The 24420-nt window shown below is 33.2% G+C and overlaps 3 protein-coding genes across 7 annotated transcripts; 2 read left to right on the plus strand and 1 right to left on the minus strand.

Annotated features, from left to right (window-relative positions):
• Positions 1–4719, plus strand: LOC25489805 (uncharacterized). The gene is made up of 3 exons (XM_013606026.3): positions 1–696; positions 1624–1896; positions 4129–4719. Exons 1-3 carry the CDS (start codon positions 193–195, stop codon positions 4399–4401), a joined length of 1050 nt encoding a protein of 349 aa, XP_013461480.1. The 5' UTR covers positions 1–192; the 3' UTR covers positions 4402–4719.
• Positions 4720–6009: 1290 nt separating this feature from the next.
• On the plus strand, positions 6010–10303 carry LOC25489807 (probable inactive receptor kinase At5g58300). Of its 3 annotated transcripts, none has more exons than XM_024779248.2 (3): positions 6010–6406; positions 7691–9048; positions 9440–10303. In XM_024779248.2, exons 2-3 carry the CDS (start codon positions 7761–7763, stop codon positions 10057–10059), a joined length of 1908 nt encoding a protein of 635 aa, XP_024635016.1. In that variant the 5' UTR covers positions 6010–6406; positions 7691–7760; the 3' UTR covers positions 10060–10303. The 3 variants fall into 3 exon arrangements, with proteins under 3 accessions (XP_024635016.1, XP_013461482.1, XP_024635015.1); XM_013606028.3 differs by lacking the exon at positions 6010–6406 and adding an exon at positions 7033–7248; XM_024779247.2 differs by lacking the exon at positions 6010–6406 and adding an exon at positions 7261–7401.
• Positions 10304–13486: 3183 nt separating this feature from the next.
• Positions 13487–17544, minus strand: LOC25489809 (methylesterase 17). 3 transcript variants are annotated; one of them, XM_039831698.1, is made up of 5 exons: positions 17165–17536; positions 16895–17035; positions 14945–15079; positions 13751–14072; positions 13487–13717 (listed from the first exon to the last, which is right to left on the minus strand). In XM_039831698.1, exons 1-4 carry the CDS (start codon positions 17474–17476, stop codon positions 13791–13793), a joined length of 870 nt encoding a protein of 289 aa, XP_039687632.1. In that variant the 5' UTR covers positions 17477–17536; the 3' UTR covers positions 13487–13717; positions 13751–13790. The 3 variants fall into 3 exon arrangements, with proteins under 3 accessions (XP_039687632.1, XP_013461484.1, XP_013461485.1); XM_013606030.3 differs by having other exon boundaries at positions 13487–14072; XM_013606031.3 differs by lacking the exon at positions 14945–15079 and having other exon boundaries at positions 13487–14072; positions 17165–17544.
• Positions 17545–24420: the final 6876 nt, after the last annotated feature.

Raw genomic sequence — 24420 nt, forward strand, 5'->3', positions numbered from 1 at the left:
CATATTCTCTTGTGTTCTATTCTATGCAATTTTCTTGTGGAGAAAGAAGGAATCTGCGTGAATCGATTGTTCCTGCGCAACGCAACCACTACAATGCCACATAATTAACAGTTCAATTAGATCATTTTCGGTGCCGATCGGGTCGACCCGACCGTTATTTCAATCACCGGCGAGTTCTATCACAGATCGGAAATGCAAATGTCAAGAACAAAATGCGGTGGTTGTTCACAACGAATCACCCAACTTCACCAATTCTTCCTCCGCCACCCTTTCATTTCCGCACCCCCTCCACCACTTCACCACTCTTCAAAATTACTATCCACACCCCACCCTAAATCCATCCTCTCTTCCTTCCTCCATTCACCCCCAATTTTGCACCCTCCCAGTCGTATCGGCGTTTTCAGATTCTTCTCTTCAAAGCCACCACTGAACCTCGGTTTCAAGGCCAAGAAGGTTCTGGAGAAACCTACGTCTGCGGTCACCTCTGCTTTCACGCGGTACCGTGAGGCCATGGTTTTGCAACTTGAGGCTTTCTTCAAAAGGAATAACCTTTTTCTGTTTGGTGCTGCTGGGGTTGTTCTTTGTGCTATTCTTTGGAGGATTATGTTTGGTATTGCTAATACTTTTGTTGTTCTTTCTGAAGGCATGGCTAAGTATGGTTTCTTATCCCTTTCTGCTGCTATTGTTGCTTTTACTGTAAGTTCCTTTCCTTCCTTTCCAATTTCGATAATTGGATGCAAATTTTATGTGCATTAGGCTGTACACTAATTCTGATTATGATCCTGTTTGGATAAACAGCTTAATAATGATGCTATTTACTAGTTTTGATTATAGATTATGACCCTGTTTGGATAAGCAACTCAACAATGCTATATACTAGTTCTGATCATAGGTTATGACGCTGTTTAGATAAACAGCTTAGTTTAGCACTCGTACCTATAAGCTGTTTCTATAACAAAAGATAAAATAAAGTTAAATTGTTTTTATATAAGCTGTTTTCATAAGCTCTCTCGGAGAGCTTGTCAAAATAAGCTGAAAACATGTGTCATGAGCTGTTTTTGTAAGCTCTTCCAAACAATCTCAAAAGTCACAAGTGTTTATGCCAGTAGATTAGTTCAAATATGACAATCCAAACCATCTCTGACATTTTATGCGAATCATGATTCTGTTGGGATAAACAGCTTAATAAGGCTATAGTTCTTATTATAGATTATGACCTTGTTTGGATAGACCACTTAATTATGCCCTTGTGCGTAATGTATAAGCTATTTCTATAACAAAAGATAAAATATAGTTAAATTGTTTTCATATAAGCTGTTTTCATCATCTATCCTAGAGAGTTTACGTATATGAGCAGAGATCAGTTCATGGGCATGTATGAGCCGTTTCCATAAGCTCTTTTAAATTGTCTCACAAGTGCTAATGCTAGTAGATTAGTTCAAATAAGACAATCCAAACCAGCTGTATGACTATTTATGTGAATTGTGATAATATCTAGCTCAATAATGTTTTTTTAGATTGGGATGGAAATTTTGAATTTTTCTTTCAAGTTATATGCAGATTGCTTGTTATTAGTGAATTCTGTATTGTTGTCTAATTATTTTATTTTTATCATCTTTTAAGGGTTTGTATATTCGCTCAAGGCACACGATCAACCCTGATAAAGTTTATAGAATGGCCATGACAAGACTTAACACATCTGCTCAGATTCTTGAAGTTATGGGTGCCCCCCTTACAGGAACTGATTTAAGAGCCTATGTGATGTCAGGGGGTGGCATTACGTTAAAGAAAATCAAGCCAAGTCTTAGGAGCAAGCGTTGTTTTCTCATTTTCCCCATAAAAGGTTCTGAGAGAAAGGGTCTAGTCAATGTTGAAGTCAAGAAAAAACAGGGCAAGGTAAATCAAGTCCCCTCTTGTTTATATCATTAATCACCTGATAGAATTTGTTCGTCTTAAACTGAAATTTGTAGTATCTTCTATTCTGCTTCAGCGTCATCTTTCCATTCTGCGTCAAATTCTACTAATACTGTAAACTGAAGTACATCTTGTTTTATCCATGTCATGATATTTGTTAGCTAGCCCAAAGTTTGGTTTCTTGGAAGCATTCATATCTGGTGAATGGTTGTTCCAACTTCATCCGTATGATATGCCTTTCCAGAATTATGTCCTCCTAATTCTTAAAATAACAACATCAGATTGTGTTTAGTCTAGGAATAGTGGTGGGTAATAAACTTCATAACCCTAGATATAGTAAGCATTCCAATGGGAATAGTGGTGAATAATAAACCTACTAACTCAAGATATATGTATGTAACTATCCAAATGGAAACATACCTAATATCGTGCTCTGACCATGATGTGATGCATGCACAAGTTACCCTTTGGACTGGAAACATGGACACGGAATGCCCAAGCCTACAAGGCCTTGTGCTGAAGTTCACATTTTTAGTTTAGATACCAGGGGGGAGCAAACTCTTCACCATATGTTCATTAAGGCTTTTGGTACCATGTTGCGATCCAACTGTTGTTGGTTGGGAGCACAATGATCTATATCTTATAATTTTGTTTAACAACATTTCCCTGACATATATGACGAGGCGATGTTATAAATCTCGGACCGGACAATGACTTGGCAAAGGTGCTATGTCAATGGATCATTGGTCGAACTAGTGAGTCACATGAACCCCATTTATTCATACAACAAAGTTCCTCGCTTAAAAAAAATATATCGTAAAATTTAACACCACGCTTTAAAAATTCACACTGTGCTTCAGTAGATGTTCATAATTTATTGTAACTTCATTGTTCTAATATAGAACATTACTTGTAATATTATTAATTAAGAGCATATTTAACCACTTAACAAAATTAATAATATTATTAATTTATAATTTTGTTTGCAATTGTATAAAGACATTGCAAACTTGTACAAATATTAAAAAAAATCCACCGAGTCAAATCAGTTTTCACCGGTTCACAAGCATTTTCGACCCGTACAGTGACCCAGATCTTATGTAACTGGTTTTCCGGTTGGCCTGGGCTGATTTTAATAATACTGCTGAGGGATTGAACTACTTGGATTTGTTGATTCTATTTAAATTACTCATTCATTTTCCTTGTTTGTTAAGGAATATCCTTGTCCAATAAATTGAGGTAGAGGAAGATTCAAGATAACTGTTGGCAACATTATTACGTGAAATTTAGAGTTAAATGGTATATTGTTTGGATAAACTAATGAAAGTGAGTAAAAGTAGTTAGGGTAGTTGGTTAGTTAGAGGGAAGTCATGTATGGAGAAAGAAGGATAGCAAATATAATTCTGTACATTTGATATTGTGAATGAAAGGAGAACCCTTTGAACAGACTGCTATTCTTCCTTTTCTTTTAGTTTTTCAATAATACACTTCCTATTCTTTTGATTGTTTATGTTTTTCCTCCATCTCAATTCTCTGGTTCCGAGATATGACATTGAACTGATTTTGAGAAGGGAATTCTTGGGTTGTTTTATCTAAATAGCTGATCCCACCTTTTGGGTCGTTTTTGTAGGAATAGGCTTTGGTGGTAATTATTATTATGGAGGATTCCTTTGTTAGGCCTCTCATTAAGGAACAATTATGTGTGCAGTTTTTATTATATGCAACAGTTCTGCGTGTTTTATGAATTGTAATAAGTAGGAAGTTATAGAAAAGGGAGGGAAGTTGGTTAATTTGGAATAATGATAGGGAAGGAGAGCTCCAAGACTTTGGAATTCTTGGAGGAACGTGTACTTACCAATTCTTGTCATTCTAAGCTTTCCATATTGTGCTGGTGTGGATTGTTGACATAAATAAATTTAGTCGTCTGTTGTTCCAGTGTTGTGGTAGGATTCTTACTCATAATTCTTTTTTTTCCATAGATACCAGTTCTAACATCCTTATCCTCCAAATTCCTTGTACTTTCCTCCTCCTCTCTCCCTCTGCATGTGTGATATAAGTTAAAACATAGGAAAGAAATATATAATGCAAGAATAATTAGTGTGTCAAATATTAGCAAAAATGATTCCCTAGAAGAAAAAGAAATGTACAATGCAGGGGGGAAATTCATGCTTCAAGGTTTGCTTACTTAGCTTTTTCTGTTATCTTCATATGCAGTATGATATGAAGCTGCTAGCCGTTGATGTTCCCATGGCTTCTGGCCCAGACCAGCGTTTGTATTTGATTGGAAATGAAAAAGAGTACACGGTTGGTGGGGGACTGATATCTGATCTAAGAGACCCTGTGGTGAAAGCAATGGCAGCAACCAAAGAATTTGATGATCTTGATGAGATTGAGGATGAGGAGGATGCCGAAAGAGAGCGTCAGGAGGTTGAACGAAAGCATCGAGAAGAAGTTGCGAAGGTTGAAAATAGTGGTACCAAGCAATGATCATTGATGATGTTTCTCTTCCTGTTTCTTCTCTTGTTAATTACAGGCTTTGTTTTTTTTAGAACACATTAATTTTGTACCAATTTGAGTTTTTGCCAAGGCTTACATACCTTGTTGTAACACAAGTTTCTGAGTTTATCTGAACCAAAACTGATAAAATAAATATGACAGACATCGACATACATCGGAATGGACTCAGCGTTTGTTGGTTTTGATGTTGTCTTGTCCTGAGTGTATAATCCTTGTCTATGATGTGGTTAAGTAGCAATCAATAATAATCATGGGCGAATACCCAATGTCAAGGACTGATTGGATAAAGTAATTTTTTTTTTGTTTGTCAAATTACTTATTTTTTCTGTCGCTTATAAAATGAAAATTGTCAGCTAACTTGGTTTAATCTTCTCACTTGCACACGTGTCTCATAATGAAATCAAATTTTTGAGAGACCATCCTTTTCATGGAATATTTGGCAAGAGGAAAACAACTCTTATGTAACATATAACGTGAAACTAAAGTTCTATTTACAAAATCCAAATCGAGACAGTGTTAATGATGGTTAATGTAGACATGATGAAATATATGTGACAGCCTACCTATATTATATGTCCAATAGCGATGACATTAGTGAGGAAGGGAGAAAGGATTTCAAGTGGTTCTGTAACAGCCAACTACCTTCTTCGTGCTTATATGAATAACTCATTATAAGGCTGGCCCCATTATGGTTTAGTCTCTCTGACAAACCTAGCCAATATGTGCCAATTTTTAAGTGTTCAGATTCTATTCAACACAACACTTGTTCATGACCTCGTCTTCTTATTTATTCTTCTCTAGTCAAATCACAATAGCTGAACCAATCAGAAGTATTCGAGTTTAAATTTTAACTAGAACAGATTCATAATTAGACTTTACTTACCTCGATCGAACTCGGGATTATCGGGATTTATTTCTTCTAAGAACCAGAGGGTTAAGACAAAAAACCAATGGCTAACAGTTTGGAAGATGACAACTAAGTAAGCAACAAAATATTTAACCAATGGACTATGTGGTGTATGTGTTGAATATGTTGATAAATGATATTGATAGCTAGTCAATATAAATAGGTCTGCCTTGACATTTTAGCTAAACTAGTCTTTCATAAATAACAGACTATATATGGTCTACAAGATTTGAATACAAGTCGGTGTACAATGTGATTACAATGTTGCGTTGGCCTATTGGTTTTAATCCTCATGTGGGGGACCATTGTGATGAATTTTGATGTTACATATGAAATCAACACACAATTATTGTCCTCTTTTTGAATCTGTAATTGTAATTACTCACTCTTTCATGAAAGTTTCCGGCTCCATCATAACCACTAGAACAGTTTTTCATGTAAGTTCTGACAGACCCATATATCACTCACTCACCAAACAGTTATAGTTTTACTATAAAAGAGTTAAAGCTTCAGTCTTGTTGAGTGCAATAATCATGGGGTGACAATGGGTTGGTTTGGTTGGTCCCTCATTGACATGTCATCAAATTAATCCCCATTCATGCGCCTGTACTCTTGGTACTTCTTTTCCTACTATTAGATTAGATCCATGCACTGTTCTTTCCTTTTATGCCTGACTATTTTCAATAGCATGAGAGATGGACATTTATACAGTGGTACCAGCTAGTTAGATAAAAGACTTTGATGTTAAACTCCCTCATTATTATTGCTGTCATTATAGTTAAGAATGATTCTTTTTTTTCTGAGTGAATAATTTAGCCACCAACTCCAACGGTTCAGTAAAAGAAACTAGCCTTACTCTTAATGGTAATGTTTTTCAAGTCATACAAGTGTTCAATGCCACTAAAGTTAAGTTCTAATGTCTCTTTATATGTGAAGATGGTAGATAAGTGTGCTTTTTGAAACTTGCTTTATTCTTCACCAAAATGATATCTCCTTGCTCTTTTTTGTGATGTGATGCTTCACTCTATGATGTATTCTTGGTATTCCAAAGGTGAATTTCTTACCAAGGTAAATATCTCACTGCCATCAAATTTTCAATTTGATTACTATCAGTCCCTAACTTGAACATTTACCTCTTTTGTTCACATCTCTAAGTCACTATAATTAGTCTTGGATCCTGATCCCTATGAAGTTTTTATCTCTGTGTGCGCGCATTTATATGTCCTAGCCTTGTAACTTTAAATCTTCTTTTTTGTTTTTTTTGTTGCTTGCCTTCAATGGAATAAATAATCAACAAGTTGTCTTTGATGAAATGCTGGTTATATGATTGCTTTGAGTTGTTTAATGCAATATCCTTTTAATAACTATCCTTTGTTTAATTATGTGTCTAATAAATTTGGTTCATCAAATAATTTTGAGTACTTCAAGATGACTTTTTCTGCAGTATTCACTGACCAGATATGTATGGTGGCAAAAATGAGAAATCAACATCAATGATTTATGTTGCTGATCTTTTTAAAATTAGGAGAATACAGTTCACTTTTGTTAAAGAATGCTTTTTCTTTATAAAGTACAAAGGAGAATCAAACTTTAGCTTTTTCTTTTTTAGTTCTATTTTTCCTTGGATTCTCAATTATCACACCACTTTTTTTTTCCTTCTCCCTTCTTGGCTGTTGCTGAAACATATAAGCATCAATTTGTGAGATGATTTCTTTATTAACAATGAAAATTGAAAAGTGCACTTTAGTCCCCCATAATTTAAAGTTCACAGCTAAACCTTTGGCTTTTTTCTTTATCTTTTTAAATGGAAGAGTCAGCATAACACTTCAAGCATTGAAATAATGAAAATGCCTAAACTTATGCATCTGAATTAAGGAACTCCCTTTCCTTAATTCAAAATCTGCTCAACGGTAAGCTTGAATCAGACAGACAGACTGTCTATTTTATTTTTTGTTTCTTAGCAAAGCTTTAATAAGTGATGTCATCTGCATGAACACCAACATTTTTTACTAAATTCAAATTTTCAGAGAAAAAGTTTGTTTACATTGTCTGGTATCAATTCTGTAAGATTTCTAAATTCATGGTCTATTGTTTGTTCCTATCCCTTTCATCCTGTAAAATTACAAAACCATCGCTTTCGGTTTAAAATTTTGTTACACTTTAAAAGTTGAAAAATATCACTGATCATAGTCTAGGACTCTAGGTCAGATTCATGCAATCATGCTTGGATCAAGTGGTTCTATATTTATCTGAATAAAAACTAGCTAACATAAATTTTGTACATGTTAATGTTATACTTTCCTAGCTGCATGAATAATTGACAACTTGTTGTATCTTTCAAAATTAAACCAGGAAAGGATGAAGAGCAGTTAAGCTTATAACTTGGAATAATCACTAGCCTTGATTACTTACCAAATTAGACATGAAGCTACAACTATCTAATGTTTCTCTTGTTCTATTAATCTCCACACTGTCTCTCTTTGGCTTGATTGTATCTGCTGCTGACTTGAACTCTGACCGACAAGCTCTATTGGAGTTTGCTTCTGCTGTTCCACATGCTCCAAGGCTCAACTGGAACGAATCTTCTTCAATCTGTACCTCATGGGTTGGTGTGACTTGCAACTCAAATCATACTCGTGTCGTAGGTATCCATCTTCCAGGAATTGGACTAACCGGTTCGATTCCGGAGAACACAATAGGAAAACTAGATGCTCTAAGAGTTCTCAGTCTTCATTCCAATGGTCTTGGAGGGAACCTTCCTTCTAACATCCTCTCAATTCCTTCACTCCAATTTGCACACCTGCAGAAAAACAACTTCTCAGGTCTAATTCCTTCTTCTGTCTCTCCTAAACTAGTTGCATTGGATATTTCCTTTAACTCCTTCTCTGGAAGCATACCATCTGCATTTCAGAACCTTAGAAGACTCACTTGGTTTTATCTCCAAAACAATTCTATATCTGGACCTATCCCTGACTTCAACCTTCCAAGTCTCAAATACTTGAATTTGAGCAATAATAAATTGAATGGATCAATTCCAAATTCTATCAAAACATTCCCTTCTTCTGCTTTTGTCGGAAACTCTCTCTTATGTGGTCCACCTCTTCTTAATTATTGCTCTTCAATCTCCCCTTCTCCATCTCCTTCCCCTGCATCCACACAAATCCAGAAAGCTACTGTCGCTCATAAGAAAAGCTTTGGCGTAGCTGCTATACTTGCTTTAGTCATTGGAGGAATTGCATTCCTCTCTCTACTAGCTTTAGTGTTCTTTCTATGCTTTTTGAAGAAGAAAAACAATAAAAGAAGTGGCATTCTGAAAGGAAAATCTTCATCTTGTGCTGGAAAAGCTGAAGTTTCAAAGAGTTTTGGGAGTGGAGTGCAAGCTGCTGAAAAGAACAAGCTATTTTTCTTTGAAGGTTCATCTTATACCTTTGACCTTGAGGATTTACTAAAGGCCTCAGCTGAAGTTCTTGGAAAAGGGAGCTATGGTACAGCATACAAGGCTGTTTTGGAGGAGGGAGTGACAATGGTAGTTAAAAGGTTGAAGGAAGTTATGGTAGGAAAGAAGGAGTTTGAACAACAGTTGGATATTGTTGGGAGAATCGGACGCCATCCAAATGTTATGCCACTTCGAGCTTATTACTACTCCAAAGATGAGAAACTTTTGGTTTACAGTTACATGCCAGAAGGCAGCTTGTTTTTCTTGTTGCATGGTATGTTTTTCTAACTTTTAAGCTAGATGGCCCTCTTTTCAACTGTGTTGACACATCAACATGCATGCATTAACCAATGTCATTCATAATGTATGCAAAAATAAGGCTTTTTGAATTGATTTATTTGAACTTATCTACTGGCGTAAGACTTGTGAAGCCTGTTTGAGAGAGCTTATGGAAACAGCATATGACATGTCCATAAGTTGTTTTCAGCTTATATTCTCATAAACTCTCTTAGATAGCTTACGAAAACAGCTCATATCCGATATAAAAATGATAGGAAACAATACGATCTTATGTTTGTACTATAAGCGCTTTATAAAGTTGTTTATCCAAACATGACCAATATTATCTATGCTTAATTTTCCTGTAATATCACTCCAAACAATAGGAAACAAGGGTGCAGGAAGAACACCATTTGACTGGAATTCAAGAGTGAAGGTTGCACTTGGAGCAGCTAAAGGAATTGCTTTCATTCATACCGAAGGGGGCCAAAAATTTACACATGGAAACATCAAATCAACCAATGTACTAATAACAGAAGAATTTGATAGCTGCATTTCTGATGTTGGATTACCACCTCTGATGAATGCACCAGCAACCATGTCAAGAACCAATGGATATAGAGCTCCAGAAGTAACAGATTCCAAAAAGATCACACAGAAGTCCGACGTATACAGCTTTGGCGTGCTGCTACTCGAATTGCTAACAGGAAAGGTTCCAATGAGATATCCGGGTTATGAGGATGTTGTTGATCTTCCAAGATGGGTTAGATCTGTTGTGAGAGAGGAATGGACAGCTGAAGTATTTGACGAAGAACTTCTTAGAGGACAATATGTCGAAGAGGAAATGGTGCAGATGCTTCAGATTGCACTTGCATGTGTGGCTAAGACACCAGATATGAGGCCTAGAATGGATGAAGCTGTTAGAATGATTGAGGAAATTAAAAATCCTGAGTTTAAGAACAGAACATCCTCTGAATCTGAATATTCTAATGTGCAGACACCATAAGTTAACTCACTCTTTTGCCTATGTCAACAGATATGTTCAACCAATAAGCACATTTTTCTTTGTTGTAAAAGTTTTATTAGTGTATCACCTTATTTTTTATCTTTTGAAGCTTTTGGCTAATTGTTGTTTAGTCAATGGAAATAATTCAAGTTTTATCCCCCCTGAAGCTTTTGTATATTTCACTATACATTGGTTGTTCATATTTTTGTAATAGCTTCAATTTAATGTTTGAGTAACAGAGGAACTAATTAATATATCGAAAATCTAATTTAGTAAGTATTATTTTTTGTTAGTCCTAAAAAATTGAATTTTAGTTTGAGTGGAAAGAAAAAAGGCGGCTGGGTTGAAGTAACAAACCCTTATAAAAACATAATAAACCCTTTTTTTCTTCTTCACTCCTGCACTCTGGCTGTCGCTTAGAATAATCACTTATTTTTTCTTCAGGTAAGCCATCATATATATTCCTTTATTTTTCGTATTTGTGTTCTTCATCTATATATTCATAGAATCTCTTTCACTGTTGTTGTTTTCTTTGTTTTACATTGATTGTTTCTTAGTTGTTATTTTGTTTCGCTGATTAGCAGTACCGACACTTTTGATTGAAGACGTGTTCGTTGTCCAATATATGCATCTGTCAAACACCGACACAACACTGAAATATGTGGTTACACTCTGTGTTCGCGTGCTTTGTAACGTATTAAGAAAGTCCTGCGGTCAATTTTAATGAATATATATGAATTTTCAAATTGATTTTGGTATGATACTTTATTTCTAGCAATTCATGATTTATCTTATTTTATTATATAGTTTGGATAGCTTGTTGCTTTCTGATTTTTGATATTGGAATAGAAAGCTTGTACCTTTTTATTGTTTTCATCTTTCTATTGGTGCATTATTTGAGAACTCTAATTATAAAGTTTACTCTCAGAATCTTAGATGGAGAGCTCTAACAATATTGACCTGCCTCTTACCTCTGATAACGATAATAGCTTTGTAGCTAATATTAACGAGGGTTGCATATCACCTTTATCGTCTTGGGATTCCGAATCTGATGATGATAGTTTATTGTGGGAGATTGACAATAGAAGTTATGATAAGTTGCTCAAAAAGTGCATTGAGAACGAGGAAGAGCTAAGAGTTACCAATTTAAAGCTTCAACTTTCGGAAAAAGAGGTTATCAACTTGAAGGTTCAAGTTGAGAACAGCAAGGGTCAGTTTGATAATGTGTGTGAAGAATTGAAGCTGAAAGAGGACGAGATGCATAAACAAAAGGAGGTTTCAGAAAAAGAGATTTTCAAGTAGAAGACTTGTATTGAGAAAATTGAGAACCAATTTGATTATGTGAAGGAAGAGTTAAAAATGAAAAAGGAGGAGTTGCAAAAACAAACTGCTGAATTGGATACTCATATTTCAGAGTTTGCCTACATGATTACAAATTTGGTGGAACAGCTTGATGCAGCTCATGCAAAGCTCAAGATATCAACAGATGAAAATGCAATTTTAAGAGAGGAACTTGGGAGTAAGTCATCTGAGACTTATCAATTGGAAGGTCAGCTTAAAGTGGCACAGGAAAATATGGCTATATCAAAATTGGAGTTAGTTTCAGGTACGAATCATATTCAAATGCCAGGAATGTATGAGACAAATGAAACTAACCATAACCAAGATGTGCAAAAATTGAACTCGGAAAATGCTTTATGTGCAAGATTTAAATAAGATTTGGAAATGGTTAAACTCGAAAGAAGAGTATGAAACTGGCGTGGAGGCTGACGATATTGAGCTGGTAATGACACAGGCAGGGGTGTCAAGAAGCAAGGCTGTCAAGGCTCTCAAGACTCACAATGGGGACATTGTTGGTGCCATCATGGAACTCACCGATGAAGCTGGCTTAGAGTCCAACGATATTGAGCTGGTAATGACACATGCAGGAGTGTCAAAAAAGCAAGGCTGTCAAGGCTCTCAAGACTCACAACGGGGACATTATGGTACGACATAATTTTTGTTTTGTTTTGTCTTGAATCTTGTGGTACGACATTATGATGAATAGTCATATTCTTTTGTTGTTTTATTTTAGCTCTATTCTTTGTCGCCGTAGATATGATGATGAAGTTTAACATGGCAGAGCTCATGTACTGTCTGAGATGTTTGGAAATTCGTTTCTCGTTTGCAGCTTAAGATGTTTCAAAAGCTCATATCCCTGGACCTTTGTAAAATGGGAGGACACCAAGTTTGATGGGAATGCACTGACCCATGCAATTATGCAAACATAAATTTACTTGGATAATACGGGTAAACTCTTGTTGCACATGACAAGTTGTGTGTTTCAAGAAAAGTAAATTTATGTACAATTCTTATATTTCGGATTTTGTTGCAACTGATTTAGTTGTCTAATTAAATTAATTTCCAGTAAAAAGGTATTCATTTTATTTTTTTGTCAAGAAATCAACAAATATGCGCAATGCACATGTTAGGGAATGGGGTTTTGACAGTAAGACTGCATAGTGTGGCCCATTCTTTTGATTATTCAATGGCCAACACACTTTTTCTATTAGTAGTGAGCACTAAAATGAAGGAACATACTTTTTCTGTCAAAAATAAAAAGCTGAACGAACATAGTACCGCACCAAAATTAAATTTTGGAACAGAAAAACTAAAATGAAACTGTATGAGTTTTGACCTATTTCTTTTTGTTTGTAGACTGAGTGAAAAATATCCGCCACAAACTGACACACACAAAACGGAGAAAAATGTTTAAACTCGAGTAACCTCGAAAAATATCGAGTCTAACAATCTTGGCATCGTCAAATAAAAGAGGCTCTATCCTGTAGGATTACTTCATGTACAATTTTTTAAAATAAAGTACAAATAAAATGATAGTTGTATGATAGTAAAATAAAAAAAACAGAACATATAATTCAGCTTTTACATTATAATTAAGCAGTCATATTCTCAATATGGTGACACTTTTTACTTTCAAATATGAGTGGCAAGATACTAATACCAATCAATTAAGTAGTAACAAGTTTGAGTGCAAACTTTTATGTATGGAGAGAATCCGACTGAGAGGAAGAATTATCTGTATTCAATATGTTCATAAATATTAGTCATTAATAAAATGATGGTGGATACTTCTTTTTTCTTCTGTACCAAAAAAATTTATACTTGTTCATTTTTAACTCAGCGGAAGTCATCTTCATATCAAATTAGTGTGGTCCAAGTGATAAGCAGCTCAAATTTCTTAAATATGTAGTTATAAGTTCGATCATACTCACTCACTCACACTATAGAAATTCGCCATTTGAAAAGAAGTAACACTTAAATGATACTTGAAAAACAAAACTCACCTTTGTGGTTTGTGTAATTTTTTGTTTGATATAATGAATTCATCCATCAATTTCAGTCACATAAATTGTCATACTCATACATGTGGCGAATAGAAAAAGAAATGTTCTCTTGGGGCTTTAATAAAAGTTATATAAGATGGACAATGAGATTCCTTCTAAATATTAAAAAAAAAAAAAAAAAAAAAAAAATCCATGATGATGATTTTCATAAGAAATCTATCCAATAGACACACCCATTTTATTCTACAACAACTTCACATGATAAAAGAAGAATAGCAGTGAATTACTACTCATACTTTTCAGTTGAATGCCAATCATTTCTGTTGTTATAATCATTTCTGAATGCCAAAAAAAAAAAAAAAAAAATGGTGACTGTGTTGACTTCAACTAGTTGCATCCAACGTGAAAAGTTGCAGCTTTAACAAGCAAACCAAAGAGTATAAATGGGGTAGAGAAGAAGGGACTATGGTCACTGTCCAATTCATACACACTACCTGGTGGCCACCTATTTATCATGGCTTCCTGTTGCTTTGGTTTTACTACATTGTCTTGTCTTGTCTTTATGTACACACGGGGCACCTTCTCCACTTCAACATTCTCTATGAATTGTGCCCTGGTTAATGCTAATAATGGTCCTGGCCTCAACAACATTGCAGCCAAGGTTGAATCCTGATGCATTATCATCAACATTTCTAATTGTATCATTGGTGATGAAGTAATAATTATAAATTTATGGTGCATTTGTAAGATACGAAACAATAAAATTTGGCGTAACACCATACACATCATTGATCTGAAATGTGAGCAAAAGCTTAAAGTAAATTGGGGTAATGGATATTTTGTTGGCACGTGTGACATATTTTGTACTTTAGGTTGAGGTTTTTTTTTATCGGTATGTGTGGCTTCTTTGCTTTATAATATTTATAAGAATATTGTTTTTTGAATTTATAGCTACAATTTTAGTGGCTTACCCTTAATCTAGTCCTGCTTGCAAGCATATAAGCCCAGATTTTGTCTAGAATATTTGCTAAGTTAAAGTTGTTTTTATCTATGAGAGATTGGTGATTTTCATTGTTTTTTTCCCAAGAAATGGTCCTACATGCGACAAAAGCAGAGGATGAAATGAAGCATAAACCAAAGCATTTGTCATGAGCCATGTGGGGTGTACCCTACGGTTGAACAGTTTTATGGAGATTTCATGCACATCATGTCCTTTTTTTCGGTACAAGTCCTTTTCTTTTTATTGGAGATATAAATAAAAATGAACTATAGTCAATTTCTTCTCTTCAATTTAGTCATAAAATATATAAAATTAGCAAGTAATCTATAAAGTATTGAAAACAATAATTGGGAGATTATGTGTAAGGTCGAGGTTCGAACTCTTCACGATTAAATTTCTTCTCTTCACACTTATATACAATTTTTTATTTTTCATTTTATATATTTTAGCCATTAAGTTTACTTATTTCTATACTTTAGAAACTAAATTTGAGAGGGATTGGTATTTTAGGAGCTAAAAAAATCGATATAGTTAATTGTACCTCATGAGGGCTCAAAGGATATATGATTTTGCGTTGAAGCTCTTTCTTGATCAAAGCACTTGTTGGAGGCTTATCTTGTCCTAATCCAAACCCCAGCTCATAGACATCACCAAATTCCGATAAGTCAGGTACTCCCTATTTGGCACAAAAGATAAACAATTTCTAAGTACCATTATTATAGGAATTATGATACATAAACACCATTATGTGGTAATACACCCCTTGACACCCACAAAAAAATTTGACATGTGGTCATATGGACCCCGCATAAGTATACTTTCTCTTTCTTATTCTCTTCTCTCTTCCTAATACATGAGGTGTACAAGGGTGTATGCAATTAAAAGGTGTCTATGTAACATTTTCCTTATTATATTTCGGTAAAAAAAAAAAAAAAAATGTACCATTATTATTCATTTATCTAATGATACTAAAAAGAAAAATACTCGTAGCTGGTATTATTTTATGGGAAATTTTTACTTTACAATCATTGGATTGGAGACACATTGATTTGCAATAAATCTTTAATTTGTTCTTTAAACTGTCACTTTATCTCCTCCTATTTGATCCATAAAGTATAGAAATAAAATAGTCCTTAATCATTCTCAAGTCCCTCAATTCAATTGCTTTTAAAATAGAAGAAAGTGTGTTAATCGAAGGACTTGATAGGATTTGAATAGTTTAAAGACTTCATAATTCACATGATCATGCTAACAAAGTGTCCTAATAGCATCATTCAAGAAATCCTTAAAATTATTTTTTTTCTTAAAAATATCCGTTAAAAACTTGTCAAAGTGATAATTACATCACTTTCTATGCAACGATTTTTCTTTTCTTAAACAATATCCTAAGAATATTGGTTATCATTTTCCTTTATTATATTATATTTTTATAGTTTAGATACCAAATGAAATAACAAGTGATACTTTAGAAATTCAACCGAAGGGCTATGGTGGTAGGACAAAGTCAAATGGTGGAAAAGACGGGGCTGTCGGAATTAATCAAATTGAATCCATTATTCTTTTTTTTTTTTTATTAGGTAGTCTAGTGGCTAGAAATTCACTTTTAAAGTGAATAAGTAGGGTGTCCGAGATTCGAACCCCAACCCTTGTATATAATAATGTATTGTGCCTGCCAACTGAGTTATGCTCACGGGGACATTGAACCCATTATTCTAGTTGGAATAAAGTTACTATATGACAATTTCATGCCACTAAGCAACATAACACGACGTTACCAATGCAATGAATAATGATTAGTACAATGATTGATATTTTATAGGGGGTTGTATGGCAAACATTACTTTGGTGATGAATGAGAGTAGACACGGTTGGAATAGAAAACATAAAACTTTATTAGATTGAAGTTACTATAATGATTGTGAAAAAAGGCAATTAGCTTTGCTCGTGCACATTCTAGTTCTAGGCTCTCAAGACTCAAAGAGGTGACTAAAGACCTTTGACTAAATTAAGAACTCTAACTAATACGGTAGAAAACTATTTCCTAGACAAGCAAAGTAGAGAGGATAAAAAAGGAAAAAGAAAATCCCAATTTTTTTGAAATTGTTTTTGATTAATTAACAAACTCCCTTATTGCAAAAGAGCTACGTATTTAATTTGTTTGTATATGACACAAAACTTAGGAAAAATGTGAGATTAGGTAACATAAAGATGCATGACACTCTAGCGAGTCTCGGAGTTTCCTAAAAATTAGTAGTATGTTTGTTTGTGAAGACAGTTGGCAACCAAATAAATATTACAGCAGCAACAACATCATATCCTTGCTGGAAACCTTGAAGATTTTTCATTAAATTGAAGTCAATATCATATTCTATTCCCACCCCCCAAAAGTTTATCCTACTACTTGGCATTATGAATTCATATTAATTCTAACGTACTAAAAATAATTCAAACAAAGGAAAACAGAACATAATTTATATTGAAAAGGACTCACATCTTTAAGATCTTCATCGGTTGAGTATCCAAATTTCAGCATTGTTGCTGCCACATACACAGCTAAACTAACCTTATTTGCAAATTTGTGACAGGCCTGAGTAATACTCAACCCTCCTGCACTGTGTCCAACCAATATAACCTATACAAACCAAACATATCATATGTTCAAAAAAATATTATTTTAATTATATCATATCATATATTATTAATTCCCATATAGTATAGTATAAGGTGGGGAGAAAGGGAATGAAAATGAAAATATACATACCTGTTCATTATCTGGTAAAGCAGACATGAAATCAATAACAGGTTTATTATAATCATCAAAAGTTAGAATAGAATCAGCATCAGATTGATCAATTCCACTACTTTTAAGGTCTATGCATGAGACTTTGTACCCAGAATTCTCCATAAGGCACTTAATTTTGTACCAGCACCAACCTCCACCACCTATGCCATGTACTAGCACAAAGTGTTGTTGTTTCAAATGAATACTATTAATTTCTCTTGAATTATTAGAATCAACACCATCTTCTATCTCTCTCACAGCCATGGCTTCCTCTGAAGCTTTGACCAACATTATGCTTTGTTAGCTTCTTTTGGTTTCAATGTTGTTGGTGGAATGGAACACATATATATGTAATAATTAAGATAAGAATAGGAATAGTTTAATTTAAGGGGTAGTTGACGTTACCCTTTTTATTTGTCCTAGTGTCATATTATAGTAATAAATGTATATTTTTATTATTGAGGGGTTCATATGGATATAGATAAATCATATAAATGTTTTACTCGGGTCATTTGTATGTATGTATCATCAGAACTTTGAATATGTCAACATGAACAGTTTGATAGTAATTTTTATAATCAGTGTTGCATAACACCGGCGTAGGATGCATTCAGAGAAGGCCAACGCCAATATGGTTCCAAAATTCCAAATTACTTCACTGTTCTGCTTTTCAGGATTCAACGGTGAGGTCTATGTTACTATCTCTTGTTTAGAGGGTAATTTACCCTCTCATGATATCAACCAGTCAAAATGTAATATACATAGGTAACATTAAACATCAAATAAAAGAGTTAAATGAGTAGATTTTTTCTAAAAATAAAAGAGTTAATCTTAATTTTTTTTTTAAAGGAGAGTTAATCTTAATTATAAAATAACTTTTAATACTTTTAATTTTTATTTAATTATATTAAGGTGTTCAATCTTAATTAATTTACACTACAAGACTCATAATAAATAAAATTTTATATTAAATTTCTTTCATCTGAATGTCTTTAAATTCATCACTTACATTCATAAAATATCTTCCATTCCAGAACTCTGTCATAACAAAAACATTTCCTTCATTCAAATTTCTTCTTCTTTATTCTTCCTTATTGATTCTTTTTCATTCTTCTTTCCATTTTGATTGTTCAATTTTGCCGTTCCAAACTGCCGCAGTTTCCAATTATAGTGAGAATTGTCTTGTTTCTAGAACCGTGTCAGGTATCGTGACTTATTTTTTTTTATTTCAGCAGCCAACCTAATAAAATTTGCTAACACGCACATACCTGCCTCACTATCAGCAAAAGTCTTTAAGTCCAAACAAAAGAACAAAAGCCTCATTACATAACATTTCAGCAACAACCGAAAAAAATGCTAGCAAACTCCCACAACATCACAGCGGCAACACCTGCAAGCAGTCCTCGAAGTACAACGGATGACTTACTCAATTGTTATAATTAACTACCTCACAACCAAGAAAAATCAAATAAAAAAAAATCAAGTCACCATACCTGACATGGTACTGGAAATAACAGCAATTCTCACAATATTTGAAATCAAACGAACGACGACGATTCTCACGAAAATTGAAAAATGCGGCAGTTTGGAACGACAAAATTGAACAATCAAAATGGGAAGAAGAAATTTTATGAATGTAACTGATAAATTTAAGGACATTCATATGAAGGAAATTTAATGTGAAATTTTAATTGTTCTAAGTCAGTCCTGTAGTGTAAATTAATTAAGATTGAACACCTAAATATAATTAAGGCAATATTACATTAGGGATCCTTTATCTTATTTATTTGTAACACTTTGGTCTTTTATCTTTATTTTTTTCCATTTAGGTCCTTTATCTCTCTTAAAAGCACATACACATCTTTTTTCTCATTTTTTATTAAAAAAATACATTTTTATTTTTAAAAATATATTTTTATTAAGAATGAAAAAAATCCAGAAATACGATGAAGATGTTCATCATCTTCATCTTCATCTTCTTCCTTTGAATCTTCATCATCTTCTTTAAATAAATAAAAAAATCTACTAAAATATATCTCCAAATATCGTGAATTAATGTTATATTCTCCTCAAATATTCTTTTAAACATAAAAATCAAAATCTTAATTTCACAAATGTTGTAAGGCGAATGGTAGAGGCTTAGTCACTGGCGGAAGAGTTAGGCTTTACAAAAGTTAAGATTGTTCTGGAAACAATAAAATTGATGTGCAAAGCTGCTCTCAATTTTGGGATTATTTTTATGCCGGATTTGAATATTGAGTTAGAAAATAATAATAATAATAATAATATACGGTGTGACAATTTATATAACTATTTTTTTTTTTATGAAACTAAATCTCTTTCTCTGTAGGGTTTTGATTTTTGTGTTTAAAAGAAGATTGGAGGTGAACATAACATCAATTCATGATATTTGAAGATATATCTTGTAGAAATTATTTTATTCAATGAAGACGATGAAGATTCAAAGGAAGAAGATGAAGATGATGAACATCTTCATCATATTTCTAGACTTTTTTTTCAATTTTAATAAAAAAATATTTTAAAAAATAAAATTATGTATTTTTTTTTAATAAAAAAATGAGAAAAAGGATGTATATGTGCTTTTATGAGAGATAAAAGACCTAAACGGAAAAAAAGAAGATAAATGACCAAAGTGTTAAAAATAAATAAGATAGATCTCTAATGTAATCCTGTCTATAATTAAATAAAAAATTAAAAGTATTAAAAGTTACATTATGATTAAAATTGTTTTTTTTTACAAAAAAAATTGACTCATTTATGACATTTAATGTTGTCAATGTATATTATAGTTTGATTGATTGATATCATGAGAGGGTAAATACCCTCTAAACAAAAGATGGTAATCTAGAAAAAACCGGATTTCAATACATACTCTCTTAATTAAAGTATTGAGTACGTACATGAATTTAAAATAATTTATTACATGTAAAAGATATGTATTTTACATTAATGACAATTATTGTAATGATCAAAATTATTAATATCAAAAAATTTCTACCAAAAAAAAAAATGTAACAATTTATAGCTGTTGTAAAACTCGAAGTAGACCCTAACATTTTTGTAACGATGACAAATTAGTCATGATTTGTCTCCAATATGAAAATATCATAGATTAATTAGACTTTTATTTATGTCAAGGACTAAATTAGTCCACACAAAAATTGTGAAGGACTAAAATGAGTCTTCACTTTTTTTTTTTTAATTATGTCTCCAAAAAATCATTCAAAAAATTTAAAGGGGACAATTGAGTTAACTTATAAACAGAGACAAAATTGATGATTGAAAAATCATTTTTTGAAGGGCTTATAGAAAGCATTTGAAGGGTCATTATTTGACGAAAATTGTGAGAAGGACTAAAAACAAAATATGATATTTTTTAATGATAAATATTAATATGATAATTGTTTTTTTAAGAGAGTATGTTAAATATTATGTTAGTATTTTATTTTTTACTCGTATTCAATCAAACATTAAACCTTTTAACTCCTTTAATCATTTAGTCCAACCAAATAAACTACTCTTCATTCTTAAAAAAGTGAGCTACCCATCCTCAAATATTTAACCCTTAAATTTAATCAACCAACTTATCATGTATTTTATTCATTATATTTATTTTTATCAATTAGTTTATCCGATTCTTGCCAAAATATTTTTTTTTAGCTTATGCCCTGTTTTTTATCAAAGAAAGATTTTCTTTTGAAGAGATTTATCAAATAAAGTTATAGTAGAGAGTGACTATTGAAGTGAGTGTTGCTAGCACTATTCTAGTAGAAAATAACTTGAATGCCGTATCCGTATAGATAATATCAAAATTGTACTACTGCTCTCTCTTTCTCTCATTAAAAAAAGAAAACTATACTATTGCATCGTAGAATTAAAGTGATTATTTTGTCATGTAATTTAACGACTGAATTTAAACAATATAAGGGTGACGAAGTGCAGAATTTAAAATGTAAACCCGACTTCATATTTCTTATAGTTAGCAGTTAAGTTATATTTACCAAACAAGTTAGAGTGATGTTAACAAAATAAGATTGTTTTCCCCTCATCAAAATAAGATTATCTTCTAAAAAAAATTATATAAAAAATAATAAAAGACAAAAATCCTACTATAAAAAATGATTGAAAACCGGACACATCCTACTATAAGAATTAAGAAATGATTAAAAATCGGTCTCCATAAGCTTAGCTCAATTGGTAAAAACGACGTATAATATATGCAAGATTTGAGTTCGAATCCCGACCACCACCAAAAATATTAAAAACCTGACACTGGTGCAAAGAATACTAAGTTTGGAAATCCGCGTTTCTTCAAGAGGACGGCAGGAACTTTGTTTTTATTTAATTGCTTTTTATGTTGGATTTGGTTTGTGACTCGTTGTCCATAGGGTCTAAAGGTTGAGTTAAATTTTTTTGAACAACCAAAAAAGTTGTAATGAATACACCTTATATGCTGTTCTTTATTAAAAAAAAAAAAAAAACTTGATATGTTAGTTCAAAAATATTTTTTTGTCAACGAAAGAGATTATTGGACTGAGCAACGAAGAGATTTTGAGGAAGTGTCGGGTCTAAAGGTAAATTTTCACAAAAGTATACTGACAGACGTAAATGTTTCTGAATCTAGATTGTCTGAGGCCGCTTTGGTGATGAATTGTCAAAAGGGGGTGATTCCATTTGTTTACTTGGGCCTGCCCATTGGTGGGGATTCGAGGAAGATAAGTTTTTGGAAACCTGTTCTTGACCGCATAGTTGCACATTTATCATCTTGGAGTAACAATTTTTTATCATATGGTGGCCGTTTGGTATTGCTGAAGTCTGTCTTGTCCTCTCTTCCGGTTTACTTTCTTTCCTTTTTCAGAGCCCCTGCAGGTATAATTTCTTCTATCGAATCTATTTTTAAATTTTTTTGGGGGGGTTGTGAGGATTCTAGAAAAATCTCTTGGATAAAATGGGATTCGATTTGTTTACCAAAGGAGGATGGACGGTTTGGGGTTAGAAAGGTGGGAGCTTTTAACTTATCTTTGTTGGGGAAGTGGTGTTGGAGGTTGGTGAATGAGAGGGAGGGGTTGTGGTATAGTGTGATGAAAGCTCGTTATGGTGAGTGGGGAGGGCACATAAAGGAAGGGGATATGCGTGGTTCTCATTGGTGGAGGATGGTCTGTCGTGTCCGGGATGGGGTGGGTGAGGGTGTAGGGAGTTGGTTCGAGGAAAATCTTCGTTGGGTAGTAGGCAATGGTCGCAATATGTTGTGTTGGTTTGATTGTTGGGTGGGGGACATGCCTTTGAGATTAAAATATCCCCGCCTTTTTGATCTGACGGTTTGGAAAGAGTGTTCGGTGGAAGAGATGTGGAGGTTGGGGTGGATTGAAGGAGGTAGGGTGTGGGTGTGGAGACGCCGATTGTTAGCTTGGGAGGAGGATAGTGTTCGGGAGTGTTCTTTATTATTACATAACGTTGTTTTGCAAGAGAATGTTACTGATACTTGGAGATGGTTGATGGACCCTTCTCATGGTTATTCAGTGCGGGAATCCTACAAATTTTTTAGTCACTCAAGCACAAATGTTGATAGGTCTCTTGTGGATGATGTCTAGCATCGGCAGATTCCCTTAAAGTGTCATTGCTTGCTTGGCGTCTTTTATGTAATAGACTATCGACGAAAGATAATTTGGCGAGAAGGGGTATTCTTAATTCAGATAATACTTTGTGTGCGAATGTTGGGTGTTACAAAACGGAATAAGCTTCACATTTATTTCTTCAACGTGTCACATCTACCGAGCTATGGAATAATGTTTTTACTTGGCTAGGTATCTCTTTGGTGATGCCATTACAGTTGCGACATCATTTCTTGCAATTTACTAAGATGGCGGGATGGTCAAGATCTTCTCATTTGTTTTTTACGACTATTTGGTTTGCCACAATTTGGGTTTTATGGAAGGATATGAATTACCGTGTATTCCAACACACTGCCTCTACTTCCGTTGTTCTTATTGAAAAGGTTAAGTTGTATACGTTCTTATGGCTAAAATCTAAGCAAACTTTCTTTTGCTATACTTTTACTGATTGGTGGAAACATCCGAACTGTGTATGGGTGTTCGGGTTAATTTGCTGTAATTTATTGTGTTTTTGTTGCCGTTGTTACTTTAGTAGCACTTTGACTGTGCAAATACTTTCCAATGGTTCTTCTTTTGCACACCTTGTGCATGTTGAACTATTGTGGTTCTATTGATATCTCATTTTGATTTGTTCAAAAAAAATTTATTTTTGTTTAATTAATTTTATTTCTTTTATTAAACTAAAAAAGTGGGAAGGGATTAGCCAAAAAAAAGAGTGTGAAATACATTATTGACGGAAAACATTACCGGCAAATATATCCACCACTAATAGTGGGACGAAATTTGGTAGGACATGCAAAGTTTTTATTTATCAAATATGATATTATTATACTTAAATATGAGGATAATAAAAAACCTACTCATGTAAAGTTTTTATTTATTTATTGCTTTAAAGTGTTAACTGAATTTTGTTAAAAAAAAGTGTTAATCGACTTTAAGTTTGGTTTGTAAATAAAAAGATTCAATTTAGTTGGTCACAATTTTTTTATAGTCCAGTTTAAAAAATATATATAAATCAATGATTGACATTTTTATAAAAGGATCAATTCAATCTTATTTTTTTTGTGAAGTAGCTTAGCGGTTAGAAAAATTCACATTAAAATAAATAAGTGAGATGTTCGGGGTTCGAACTCCGACCTCTACATATAATATGCATTATCCCTACCAAGTGAGCTAAACTTAAGGGGACCAATCTTCATTTATTATATATAGAGAAGAATTATTTTTTTTCGTCAGGTAGCCTAGTGGCTAGAATTCACCTTATAAGGTGAATAAATGGAGTGTCCGGGGTTCGAACCCCGGCATATAATAATGCATTATCCTACCAACTGGGCTATGATCACGGGACATATAAAGACGAATTTATTCGATGTATAAAAATATATGGGATTGATTTAGCATTATTTTTAGTTGTACTGAATTTGACCTAAAAAAATTATGTAAACCAAAATAAGTCTTTATTAAAAAAAAAATGATTTATCCCTTAAAAAAGTTTGAATATAAGTTTTATTGGAATTTTCTTAAAAAAAAAAATAAAAAAAAAAGTTTTAGTAGAAAGAAATAAACAGAAATAAAAGTAACAAACTCTGTAACCAAAAAAAA

The sequence above is a fragment of the Medicago truncatula genome, chromosome 3, assembly GCF_003473485.1.
Source record: "Medicago truncatula cultivar Jemalong A17 chromosome 3, MtrunA17r5.0-ANR, whole genome shotgun sequence".
NCBI lineage: Eukaryota > Viridiplantae > Streptophyta > Magnoliopsida > Fabales > Fabaceae > Medicago > Medicago truncatula.